The sequence below is a fragment of the Staurois parvus genome, unplaced genomic scaffold (genome assembly GCF_062004578.1).
Source record: "Staurois parvus isolate SC_StPar_1 unplaced genomic scaffold, SC_StPar_1.0 ptg000348l, whole genome shotgun sequence".
NCBI lineage: Eukaryota > Metazoa > Chordata > Amphibia > Anura > Ranidae > Staurois > Staurois parvus.
The window spans coordinates 245,381-259,541 of NW_028318144.1; the positions used below are offsets into that span (position 1 = coordinate 245,381).

Consider the following 14,161-nt stretch of genomic DNA (forward strand, 5'->3'; position numbering starts at 1 on the left):
TATGTCTACAGTGTCTCACTTATCTCCTGCAGCACACCGACAGTCTCTAAACATCTTCTGTGATATATTTGCAATTTCCTGTACCAAGTCCATAGCAGTTAACCATGTCTAGTTGTACAATAGCAGTCTCTGGCTATCTGTATCATGGGCTCATGGGCTCTAACCTTCTCTTTCAGTATGTTACAGTAGTAGTCCCTGACCATCTCCTTGAGCATGACCATAGGCTTTGACCATCATTTGTAAGTTTGTAGTCTCTGGTCATCACCTGTACCATGCCAATGGGCTTTATACATCTCTGATAGTATGTTACAGTAGTAGTTCCTGACCATCTCCTTGAGCATGACCATACAGTAGGTTTTGACCATCATTTGTAAGTTTTCAGTCTCTGGTCATCTCCTGTACCATGCCAATGGGCTGTATACATCTCTGGTAGTATGTTACAGTAGTAGTTCCTGACCATCTCCTTGAGCATGACCATAGGCGTTGACCATCATTTGTAAGTTTGTAGTCTCTGGTCATCTCCTGTACCATGCCAATGGGCTCTATACATCTCTGGTAGTATGTTACAGTAGTAGCCCCTGACCATCTCCTTGAGCATGACCATAGGCTTTGACCATCATTTGTAAGTTTGCAGTTTCTGGTCATCACCTGTACCATACCAATGGGCTCTATACATCTCTGGTAGTATGTTACAGTAGTAGTTCCTGACCATCTCCTTGAGCATGACCATAGATTTTGACCATCGTTTGTAAGTTTTCAGTCTCTGGTCGACACCTGTACCATGCCAATGGGCTCTATACATCTCTGGTAGTATGTTACAGTAGTAGCCCATGACCATCTCCTTGAGCATGACCATAGGCTTTGACCATCATTTGTACGTTTTCAGTCTCTGGTCATCTCCTGTACCATGCCAATGGGCTCCATACATCTCTTGTAGTATGTTACAGTAGTAGTCTCTGACCTCAGAGGAAGGAAGCTCGTCTCCCGAAACGCGTTAGCACACCCTGTCGCAAGACCACCACTTGCTGGGGCTGTCCCATTGGTTCCTTGCTTTTATTTATGACTCTTGGTTTGTGAATATACACTTTTGTCATCCTCAATAAATTCTTTTTTATCACGGTAATGCACGCCCTATTTTGCTCTTTTCCAGCATTATCAAGATTCCCAGATCTTTAGAGGGCTGCACCGGTACCGTGTCCCTGCAACGTTTATGGACCTGAGCGCTGGTTATGCTTTTCTTTCTTGTGTTCTCTGACCATCTTCTGTAGTACAACCCCCAACTACAAAAAAGTTGGGAAACTATGTAAAATCTACATCCTGTAAAAACAGAATGCAATGATTTGGGAATTTCATAAACTTATATTTCATTTACAAGGAAGGAATTTTTCCCATCCGGAGCAAATTGGATCATGCTTTGCTGGGGGTTTTTTTGCCTTCCTCTGGATCAACTGTGGGTATAGGATTATAACTTTTTTTTTCTATTGTTAAACTGGATGGACTTTTGTCTTTTTTCAGCCAAACTAACTATGTAACAGAAAATAAAAAATATATCAAATGTTTCAACTGAGAAAATGTACCATTTTATGAAAAAGATAAGGTACTTTTGAAATTGATGGCAGCAACATCTCAAAAAAAGTTGGGTCAGGGCAACAAAAATCTGGTAATGGTACTTTCAGCCTAGGTTCACATATATGCAGTGTGGTATATTGCATGTGATTCGCACAGGAACCGCACCTCATTCCTGTGCAAATCACATGTGATTTGTGTGCGGTGCGATTGGAGCCATACATTTTGTATGGCTCTAATCGCACCGCACCCACACCAAAAGGGTGCAGGATCTAGAATCGGATTGCATGGGTATTCACACCTAAGCGACCCAATTCTGCACATCGCACTACGTTTTGCTGACCACTTTCGGGGTGATGTTAACGTAACCCCTTCACACCTAAGGGTAAAACAAATCTAAATTCCTAAGCACAATTTTGCAACATTGACATGAGTTAGTAAAACCGTACAGATCATCACAATTAATTTGGACATCCAGGTGAATTATACTGCGTTTTTTCCAGGAATTTGAGGTGTGAATGGTCATTAACAGATCTTTTGTTTCCATGGGTGGGAGAGGTCTGAGGTGTGAATGGTCATTAACATATCTTTTGTTTACAAGGGTGGGAGAGGTCTGAGGTGTGAATTGGTCATTACAATGTGTGACAAGCTTGGTAGGAACATCCTGTGTTCAGTGTTTTGTCCATCTGAGCACCTTGAAAACGCTTTGCATGCATTTTTCATTATGAAAAAAGGCTCTGGAAAGCATCTGGAACTGGAAGAGTTTAAAAAATTTTCAAATGCTTATAAATGTGATTTGCCACATTTAGCCGCATTTACAAGCATTTTGCTTTTGAAACGCTGATAAAATTGACTGCTGAACACAAGTTTGGTGCGTTCAAAAAAATGACTGTAAACTCAAATGCCTGTAAACGACTGTGAATGAAGATGTGTACATGGACACATAGGAAAACATTAGGGAGAGTTCAGGGACTGGTGAAAAAAACGCAGAACAGCTCCTAAACGTGAGTTTATCAGCTGCAGTGTACATGAGCCCTAAGTCACACAAGGGTAAACAGCCTTTAGCCTACCACCAAATTTGTCAGAGGAGATCGTGGTAGAACAGAGAACCCATCATCTCAAAGGGTATGGTGAGCCTAGATGGGATGTTTAGTGATACAATTTTTGATCTTTATGTGTTATTTTGCAATATGTTTTGCACCTTCCCTTTTATTGTTTATAGTTTTAAAGTGCTCCCCTACTTTTCCCGAGGAAGCATGTACTCCCAGTGAAATGCATCGAGGATAATAAACTTGTGGTGGAAGTATCCCCAGCAAGAATATTGTCACCTATGAATAATATTGAACAACTTTCGTACCCTTAGTAGAGTGACAGGGACTTTTGCTCCCACAGAATATATATTAATGGGAGGCATTGTTTATGTAAAGTATATATTTTTACCTTACTTACTTTTACTTTTGAAATAATGTAATAAAAATGTGTTAATTTTATGTTGGATTATGTTGTCTTGGCACCAGAAAAATTCATCTTTCTTATAATTTATGACCAGGGGCGGACTGACCATTTGAGCAATCGGGCACTGCTCGAGGGCCTGGGGTCAGTAGAGGGCCCTATGGAATGCCCCTGGTACCTTTTATAGGCTTTTTTTGAGTGTGGGCAAGGACACAGGGGCCCCATGATCCCCTATTGCCCGGGGGCCCCATGAGTTGTCAGTCCGCCCCTGCTTATGACATCACAGCTCTCTCACAGCCAGTTTACGAGAAGTCTTGCATGCACTTGCCAGAGTACTCCTGACTGGAGTGGTGAGCTGAGCTACACAGCTGGCAGTGTCTGTGCATGCGGGCAGATGGGCCGTGATATCACCCTGGCCTAGACCAAGAATATTAAAAAAAAATAATTTTTTAATTAAAAAAAAAAACTAATATACAAGAGGGAGGAGAGATGAACTTACAAAAATAAATAAAGTTCGCTTTAAGGACATTGGAGCATTATCGTGTATTTCTGACCCCAATAGACTTCAGTAGGAGCACCTGAAAAACACATATAATGCAAGTTTTTTTGTGTGATCTGGTGCCTATACACCATCTTCAGTCTATCTTGAATATCATCCATCTTACCAACCGCTCCGTTTCCACCACCCCCTTCTGCCACTTCCTAAACTGGCTTCCGATTACACAACGGATCAAATTCAAAATGCTACCACTGACGTACAAAGCTGTCCATAACTCTGCCCCACCGACCTAATATCCAAATACCACCCAAAACGCACTCTCCGCTCCTCACAAGACCTCCTTCTCTCTAGTTCCCTGGTCTCCTGCACCCATGCCCGCCTCCAGGACTTCTCCAGGGCATCACCCATCCTATGGAACTCCCTACCCCAATCCATCAGACTATCACCTACTCTCCTCACCTTTAGACGCACTCTGAAAACCTATCTCTTCAGGGAAGCCTACCCCACCCTCAGCTAATTACTGAACTCCTCCACTCTTCCTACCACTCCATCCCCCACAGCTATCTCCTCCTGTACCACTATCCCCTCCCTCCTAGATTGTAAGCTCCAAGGAGCAGGGCCCTTGAACCCCTCGTGTATCGCATTGTATTGTTACTGTACTGTCTCATGTATTGTCTCCCATTGTAATGTACAGCGCTGAGCGAACTGTTGGCGCTATATAAATACTGTATAATAATAATAATCTCATCCTCCTAGTAACTAGCTTTCCATGGGCTAAAACAAAAACATTCAAGCCTGATAATGCCTGAAAAACCAAAAAAAAGAAAATGCTCCAAAATCACTTTGCTCAGGGGCAGACTGACCATTTGGAAACTCGGTCAGTAGGGGGCCCCATGAGATGCCCCTGTACCTTTTTCATAAGCTTTTTTGAGTTTGGGCAAGGACACGGGGGCCCCATGATCCCCTATTGCCTGGGGGCCCCATGAGTTGTCAGTCCGCCCCTGCTTGTGCTCAAGCTCAAGTGTGAATCCAGGCCTAAATGGTTACCAATTACTTTATATACTGTATATACATGTACAGTATATAATTTTTTTTTTTAAGGAAATCTGGAAAACAAAGGGAAATGTGCAAAGAAGTTTGGCGAAACTGCAGTTTATTTCGTTTACGAGGAAGAGATTGTTAATTTCTCAACAAAACTAGATTTTTTTTTTCCCTACTGGCTATAGGTTCTTTAAAACATCATATTGTACTCCAGGGACTCATTATTACATAAAATAAAGTGGTACAAAGATGGTAAAGCTCTTGGGATCTCCTTAGTGCCCTGTCATGACAATGTCAACGCATTCAGTTTTAATTGTTTATTTGAAAATAAAATACCGGTATGTTGCTTCCAATTTGTAATATAAAAAAAGGCAAAAACATAAAATCTTTAGGGAACCTGGGAGTAAATAAATACTGAGACTTTGCTCTTAATTGCACCAATGTGCAGACTTAAATGCTAAATCTTCTTTTGTAAGTATTTATTTAGTTATTTGTACTTACGCTGCCAGCATTGCAAAAAGAAACAAAATTTTAAAAAATGATGCCATAACAGAAAAAAAAATCACCAGGAAAGTGTACAAAGTCATTTTTATTTGGGGACAGAGTATACAAAATAGATATTTCACTTTTTTTCATGGTGGATAGCAAACGTTCTTCCTATGTGGGCTGGGGTCAATTTTATTTACTTTTTTAGGTTGCTAAAAAAGTTTTATACTTTTTTTTAGTTTTATTACCTTTACAGAATATGTATTTTAAAAGAAAATGTGCAACCAGACGAGAGTACCGTAGGTTTTCTAAAGATTAAAAAAAAGCACAACAGAAACGGGTTGCTTTTAGAGGACCTCTGATTGACAGTCAGTATAAAGTAGTATAAATCAGAGAGAGCTGGAAGATGTCACTTTTGTAGCTAATTCAGCTGTTCAGCTTCAGCTACTAAACTTAGTATAAAACCTTTCTTTTTTTTTTTTTTTTTTAATTTGTAAAAGGAGCCCAGAGCTCTACGTGGCTACAAATATGAACTAATCATATAAAATATTTCATATTTACATTATAATATAAAGAATACAATAAAGAAAAAAAGTACAAAACAGCAGGCATTATTTTTATTTTATGTTAATCAGTATTTTAAAAGTGACTGTAGAGATTTAAATGTTATTTTTTAAAAATAACAAATATGTTATATTTACCTGCTCTGTGTAATGGTTTTGCACAGAGCAGCCCTGATCCTCCTCTTCTCGTGTCTCCTACCGGCCCTCCTGGCTCCTCTACCCTGCCTTGTGTCCACCATAGCAAGCTTCTTGCTATGGGGGCACTTTCGCAGGCTCACCCCAAAGACAGCTCTGTGTGTCCATAACAAACCCAGCCCTGTCTCCTGCTCCCTCCTCACTGGCTGTGATTGGCAGCAGCAGGAGCCAATGGTTCTTGCTGCTGTGCCTGAGCCAATGAGGAGGGAGCAGGGGCGGACTGACAATTCATGGGGCCCCTGTGTCCTTGCCCAAACTCAAAAAAGCCTATGAAAAAGGTACCAGCGGCAGCTCATGGGGCCCCCTACTGACCCCGGGCCCTCCGGCAGTGCCTGAGTTTTCCAAATGGTCAGTCCGCCCCTGGGAGGGAGAGATCTGAGAAAGGCTCTGCTCTTGTGCACATTGCTGGATCGAGATTCAGCTCAGGTAAATATAATATATAATATATATAATATAATATATATAATATAAAGGATTCCATGCAGGTAAGCAAATTTTCTGCCTTTAGAACCACTTTAATTTCAATGTATTTTTACCAATTATTAAAGACTTTCTGCCTTTTTGTTGCTTACAGAAAGTGGCGTTGAGAATTTTACGACATCCTAAACGTGGTTTATTTCACTTTCTATGGGATGAAAACTCAAAAAGAACTTTCCTTAGGTTAGTGTGGTTTTTTTTTTATTTTAATTTTCATTTAATTTTTTTTTATTATTTAATTTAAATTTTTTTCTCAGTCTGTATACATTATTGTCGTTTTTGTTTTTTCTTGCCACACTGTCCAGTGTTCACCATATTTATATACAGCACCTTAAAAGGAAACCATATAGGCCTGTTCATACCCATTAGTTGCAGTAACGTGTGCTTTCCCACAGTCCACCATTAGTGCGTTGCATTTTCCATGGCACCCCAATGCATCTGAAAGGCACAAGTGTTGCAGTGTGCCACATCGCACAGTAATGCACTACAGTGTGCTCTGGTGCTCTGCATCAGAAAATGTGGCACTGGGACATTTTTTGGTCCATTTTGGTCACAGTGGCTAAATGGTTAGCACTTCCGCCTGGCAGTACTCGGGTCGTTGGTTCAAATCCCAACCACGGCACCACCTGCCTGGAGTTTGCATGTTCTCCCTGTGTCTGCATGGGTTTCCTCCGGGTACTCCGGTTTCCTCCAACACTACAAAGGCATGCTGGTAGGTGAATTGGATTCTGTCTAAATTGTCCCCAGTATGTGTATGTATTAATGTGAGCTAGGGACCTTAGATTGTACACCCCTTGAGGACTGATGTGAATGTACAATATATATGTAAAGCGCTGCGTAAATTGATGGCGCTATATAAGTACCTGAAATAAATAAATAAATGAAATTAGCTGTCTTAATGCAACTCCCAACATAACATGAGAATGTAAAGAGGAAAGGATTACCGCTACTCCCAAGCAGCCCAGTTGAAAAAACGATAAAGAGCAGCATCAACCTACAGGTCTCCACTAAACCATACACCCTGATGCATTTTGCCCTGATGGGTTAGTCATGGGGTCACGCAGTAACATGAGAATGAGAGAGGAAGAGAGTTTTTTTTTCCTCAATCAGCATTTAAAAGATGACAAATGATTCCCAGAGCACTGCTGGTAAGCTAGAGAGCAGTCATGGTGGTGCTGATTATCATCCTATAAAACCAACCCAGTCCTTGCAATCCTATATTGGTCACACCCAACAAAGTAAAATGGCTTGATCAGATGCTTTGGAGGACAGAAGGGAGATATGTGGTCAGATCTCTCCATAAAGAAGACCTGTCATGGCCCATGAAATCACAAGGAATGTTGTTCATTCCTTCTGATAGCAAAAAAAGACATTAAAAAAATGTAAAATACAGTATAACTTTTTTTTTACATAAAATAAATAAGAAAATTAAAAGAAAAATATAAAACGTCCCTTTCCCTGGTACTCACGCACACATAGAAACATGCTTGTAGGTCCCGTACGCATATATAAATGGTGATCGCACCACATATGTGAGTTATCTGCGTGAATGCCAGAGGGAGGGAAATAATTTTAGTGCCAGACCTGCTCTGTAACTTTAAACTGGCAACCTGTAAAGGCTTTTAAAGCGCCACCTATGGAGATTTTTAGCTACTGAAGTTTGGCGCTGTTCATGGGCGGACACAATTTTAAAGTGTGACAAGTTTGATATAATTTACTTGACATAACATCATTTTTTATATTTTACCAAACAATTGGGTATAACTGTATAATTGTGTTTTTGTACATTAAAATTTATTAAAGTGTAATCCAATTGAGAATCTGTGGCAAGACTTAAAAATTGCTGTTCACAGACGCTCTCCATCAAATGTGACAGAGCTTGAATTATTTTGCAAAGAAGAATGGCAAAACTTTCACTTTCTAGATGTGCAAAGCTGGTAGAGACATCCCCAAAAAGACTTGAAGCTTTAATTGCAGCCAAAGGTGGTCCTACAAAGTATTGACTCCGGAGGTCAGAATACAAATGCACGCCACACTTTTCACATATTTATTTGTAAAAAATTTTGCAAACCATTTATCATTTTCCTTCCACTTCACAATTATGTGCCACTTTGTGTTAGTCTATCACATAAAATTCTTAAAAAATTTATTTTACGTTTTTGGTTGTAGCATGAAAAATGTGGAAAATATCAAGGGGTAGGAAGACGTTTTCAAGGCAATGTATACGTGGGAGAGGAATGTCAGAATTGGAAGTGGTTTAATAATACATTTTCTGAGAATTTGTTGCATTTTTTTATTAGTTTATGCCATACCTTTATAGCAGTGGTCTCCAAACTAAGGCCCTGGGGCCAGATGTGGCCCTTTGATTGCCCTTATCCAGCCCTTCGGGTACTATTCCCCACATTGATTCTACCAACTGACACCAACAATAGGGCACCATTTCTCCCATTGACAGCAATAATAGGGCACTATTCCTCCAAAAGATAGGGCACTATTCCTCCCCCTAACACCAAATGTGGCAATGTTTACTCCCACTGATGCCAGGAAAATTTTCACTCCCGCTAGCCACAGTCTAGCCCCTCTAAAGTTTTAAGGACAATAAACTGACCCTTTGTTTAGAAAGTTTGGAGACACCTGCTTTATAGTATCTTTTATCTTGTCTTTTTTATCTATGAATCAAATCTGATGTATCATAATAGAAATTCCTTCATGTTTTTTCAATTTTGTCACTTGCATCAGTTACCATTATTTTTTCGCAGATCAACCAACTTGTTCCATTTATGTTTCATCTTCTTTGAAATCTGAGAAATTAAAGAAAATTTGACCACAGCGATGAAACTAACAGCAGTTCAAGGGAATATGACAAACATGTTAACTCAATCAGAGTTTGATGCGATATCCCGTATGGTTCTCATGATGGTGACTCTATTGTGCTTCTTCCTCTTTCTTTTCTTCATTGGAGCTCTTCTCAGTGTTTTCTTCACCACTCCTCACATCCAGGAAAACTCTCGCTACATTCTCTTCGCTCATATTCTCATCACCGACACGTTATATCTTACCTTGGGAATTTTAATCTTGTTTTCCATACTAAACAGTGTATCTTTCCCTACACCACTTTGCTGTTTTATTCTTGCTGTTGCTGCAGCTTCCTTTAGAGTTACTCCGTATAACTTGGCTCTCATGTCTCTGGAACGTTACATAGCCATATGTTTCCCGTTGAGACACTTGGAATTCTGTACCGCGAGAAGAGCTAAATCAGCGATAGTGGTGATTTGGATTGCAGGATTGTCCCCAAGCATTGCAGACTTTGTAACCATCGTGTACTCGGTAGAAGGAAGCTTCTTCTCCCTTGTTGTGCTCTGCAGCCATCCAATGTTGACCATCAGCCCCTTGCAAAATGTGATACGTTCATTTGTCCATATTCTCAGCTTCACCCTCGTGGCCTTAATTATTTTATTTACCTACCTGAAAGTCATGCTGGTAGCCAGGAGATTGGGTTCACGGGAATCATCTGCCCTCAAAGCTGCAAGGACAGTCTTGCTCCATGTGTTCCAGCTTATGCTTTGCATGGTGTCTTTCATCTCTTCTGTTCTAGAAACAACCATTCCTAATTATAATTCGGCCCTACGCATTGCTGGTTTTCTAATATTTACCTGTTTGCCCAGATTCCTTAGTCCCTTGATTTATGGAATAAGAGATGAGGTGTTTCGTAAATACATGAGAAAGCTCTACCACACTGTATTTTCTCCATTCATCGCTTAATTTATGAAATACAACATGCGGTGTTGCATAAGTGCTTAAGAAAACAATACCATAGTGTAGGTTAGTAAATTTTGTTCAGTCTTGATCATAATAAGTGTTCACCAGGGGCGGACTGACCATTTGGAAGCTCTGGCACTGCCCGAGGGCCAGGGGACAGTAGGGGGCCCCATGAGATGCCCCTGGTACCTTTTTCATAGGCTTTTTTGAGTTTGGGCAAGGACACAGGGGCCCCATGATCCCCTATTGCCCGGGGGCCCCATGAGTTGTCAGTCCGCCCCTGGTGTTCACTTTTGACACTTTGAACATGCAGGCCTAGTTTTTACATGCATGCAGTGTTGTGGTGTGAGCAGGGACCTTAGAGAACAATTGTTTTCTTTGTGCCCTTGCAAAATGCACACAGAAAATAGGGTTGGGCTTCATGTTCGAATCGCCTGCCGTGCCCCACAGTGCATTTTTCCCCTTGCAGTGCATTGTGATTGGCCAAATCAAAGCAATGCTTTGGCCAATCACAAAGCATGATGACATCACAAGGGGGTATGGTGACCCCGTGGGCGGGGTGACCCCACCCCCTTCTGACATCATCACAGTATTTAAGAACTGTCATCCCTGTCAGACAGCGGGAGCCAGCATTGCCGGGGGAATGTCGCCAGGCCATGCACATCATCACAAGGATCCCATAAGCTCCAGCATTGGACATCCAAAGGATCTAAGGGGGATGTATATGCAGAGGCGTAGCTGGGGGGGGTACATATGTACCCGGGTGCCAAGGTACAGGGGTGCCAAAATGAGGTTTACAATCAGGGGCGTATTTGCCGTGAGGCAAACAAGGCGTTTGCCTAGGGTGGCACTTTTTAGGGGGGCGGCGCGGTGCCGCTGCCCCCTTACAACGGAATGGACACTTAGTACAGGGGCAGGCAGTGGGCTGCTGTGTCTTACCTGGCTCCGTGTCCCAGTCCCACGACGATCCAGTCCAGGAGGCGCTGCTGGAGGAGGGGTAGAGAGGTCCGCAGGTCCGGTGTCTTCTTTTCCCTGGCTGCGATGTGTGGGTGGGATGACATGCCGCCCCAGTCATCTGGCCACACCCTCGGGATCACTGGACAGCCTATGGCAGCTTGTACTTCCCCCTGCAAGCTCCGCCTCCTCACCGGTGATTGGGCGCCAGAACTTTAGCTTAGAAAAGGCACACGCAGCCAATCACCTGCGAGGAGGCGGAGCTTGGAGAGGAGGAGCTGAGTGGCAGCGCGAAGATCGAGTTAGGGAGCGGCCGGAGCAAGTGAAGAAGACAGCTGACCGGTAAGTGTGCCGTGCAGATGGTGCTGTTGCAACCAGGTATGCTGGCTGTGGATGAGAGAGGGAAGGAGCCTAGGCTGGAGCAGGGGTCAGCAAGCTAAGTGTCATTGGTGTCAGTGGGAGGAAAAGTGCCCCATCATTGGTGTCACTGATGTGATTAAATGGAGAGGGGGGCTGGGGCACCAATTTTATAGTTCGTCCCCGGGTGCAAAATATCCTAGCTACGCCTCTGTGTATATTGATACAATGCAATAAATATACACAGATGAAGAAGGATGTATATAGTAGGGTATTTACCTATAAATAGAATTAAAGATGCTGGGCTCAAATGTATATAGAAAGGAAAACAAGCAGTGGATCAAAATTAGAGGGGTCTGGGTTAAGTAGGCGAGTGTGTGAAGCTAACCAGGTTGGAAGTAGAAAATGTTCATAGGTTGTGACCAGTATTTCTCCATAAAGACAAATGTGTAGGAAGAAACCACATATATAGTAGCACTGTAGATGGATCCATCTACACGTGGGCCAATCAATGGCTGGAAATAGGATGCTAGCCAGAGGCACTGGCATGTTCTGGCATCCATCCTGGGATCCCCCGGCATCAGCAACACATGGCGTCGCCCTGCCATGAAGATGTCACGAAGATGTCACATGTCGCCGCACCATCGTCACGCATATGACGGCATAACGCAGATGGAGTAAGTGCGTTTACAGAGGAGGGGCTCAGAGTCACAGGCCACACTGAGGGATGCGACCGCGAGAGCCAACCCCCTCCGTAATGCAGTCCACAACCACAGCCCCCATAAGAGCCTCACTAGTAAGGCAATGGGGGTTGGACGTGTCGGGCAGTGAGCAGAGGGCCACCAAAAACATCCCCCAATGTGGTCAGATGGTGAACAGCAGCTCCGCTTAGTATCAACATCAAAGAGAAATAAAGTGTAGATAGAGAGTACATAACAATGACAGTCATAGATAACATAGATGCCAATATGGAGAATATACAAGCATGGAAGATGAATACATATGCATATATAGGGTGAAGTCATGATCCACTAAAACAATCAAAAATGGACTTCCCCTCTCTCTCTAGATGTATGGAAACAAATGTTCCACATGGGCACATGGGTGTAAAAAACAAAATAAAAATCGGATTGCTACGATGTGCCCACACCCAGTGAGCAACAATAAAGAGATAGGGGAATGCAGAGGGTGACAAAGGATCAGGCTTTCTCAACCTTTTCAATGCAGAGGAACCCTTGAAATAACTTTCCGGTTTCAGGGAACCCTACTAAAAAATGACTTTATCTACAATTCATGATAGATTAGTGTGATGGTCATTGGGAAGAATGCTCCTTACACTTGTGGTCATTGGGAAGAATTACCCCCTTACCGATTGCTAAAAAGATCAATGGTGTCAGTGGGAACTTACCTGAGAAGCAAAAATTGCTCATTGCTCAAGAAACCCCTGGCAACCTCTGGAGAAACCCCAGGGTTCCATGGAACCCTGGTTGAGAAACCCTGCCAAGACAGAACCTGAAAGTGAAGAATCTCATTCACATATCAATTTCACATCCCCATGAATTAAAGCCCTCCAGGAAAGGTTTAAACTAGAACGCCTTGTTGAGGCCTGGTGGTGTCGTAGCATTTAGTAAGTAATCCGCTTCAACTCAACTGGGAGAAGTTTGTTAAAATACCCTTCCCTTGGGTAGAGTGAATTGTTTCGAGTTCCAGAAGTTGCACTCAAGGAGTATGGTCACCATGTACCAGGGCTGAGTTGTGGCCTAGGGGTAATTCGGGTGCTCTTTTGTGTATACTTTGCAAGTGTGAATACATACTGTATGTCTTCAAAACTCCAATTTAGTTTTTCCGACGCAGAAGCAGCTCCCTGGGATTCTGCAATTTACATAGTGTCTAGGATGGAAAAGGGAACGCGGGTCCATGTATTGGGAATATGGACATGCTCCACATCAAAACTATCCATATCTTTTGCATGGATCACCTCTTGCTGACCCCCGAAACTCGCTGTGTACAAGTCTGTCATCCACAGAGGGGACTCCTCTGAAGGTGACATCTGGCAGTGCAGGCCCCCATGGACCTACAGACGGATCCATGGTCAGTAGGTGCCAATACTTTTTCAGAATTTGACTGACCTGTTTGTGTTGTGTTGAGTATTGTGTGATGATTCTAATGTTGTTGTTGCATTTAGCTTTCTTTTAAGAAAAAAGTAGATTGAAGTACTGCATAAAGTGGTTCTAAAGGCAGAAGGTATTTTACCTTCATGCATTCTATGCATGAATGTAAAAACCCTTCAGTGTGAAGTTCAACCCTCAGCCCCCTCTAATACTTACTTGAGCCCCATCTTGATCCAGCAATGTGAACGGGAGCCTCGGCTATCCCGGGACTCTCTCTCCTCATTGACTCACATAGCAGCGGGAGCCATTGGCTCCTGCTGCTGTCAATCACAGCCAATGAGGAGAGAGCAGGGGGAGAAGCCAAGGCATGCTCTGTGTGTGAATGGACAACATCCATTCACAGGACTGCGGCTCAGAAGTGAGCCTGCTCAAGTGCCCCTAAGAGGCTTGCTTTTGGGGGCATTCTGCAGACGGGAGGTGCAAGGACACAAAAAGAAGAGGATCGGGGCTGCTCTGTGCAAAACCATTACACAGAGCAGGTAAGTATAACATTTTTGTTATTTTATTCATTTTAACCTTTAGAATCACTTTAAAACATAGATAAGTCCATGCATTCCCTATTGCTTTAAGACAAAGGCTGTTTTCTGTTCATGCTGCCATTTTCCCCCAACCCAACTGCTTTTCAGGAAACCTTTGTCATG

General features: G+C 42.7%; 1 protein-coding gene across 1 annotated transcript; it reads left to right on the top strand.

The window, feature by feature from the left end:
* The first annotated feature begins 9,111 nt into the window (after positions 1–9,111).
* Positions 9,112–10,041, top strand: LOC149456771 (odorant receptor 131-2-like). Its single transcript, XM_089684498.1, has one exon. The coding sequence runs from the start codon at positions 9,112–9,114 to the stop codon at positions 10,039–10,041; it is 930 nt and encodes a 309-aa protein (XP_089540624.1).
* Positions 10,042–14,161: the final 4,120 nt, after the last annotated feature.

Excerpts from the sequence above, each read along its gene's own strand:
- LOC149456771 (XM_089684498.1), top strand. The coding sequence starts at position 9,112 with ATGAAACTAACAGCAGTTCAAGGGAATATGACAAACATGTTAACTCAA.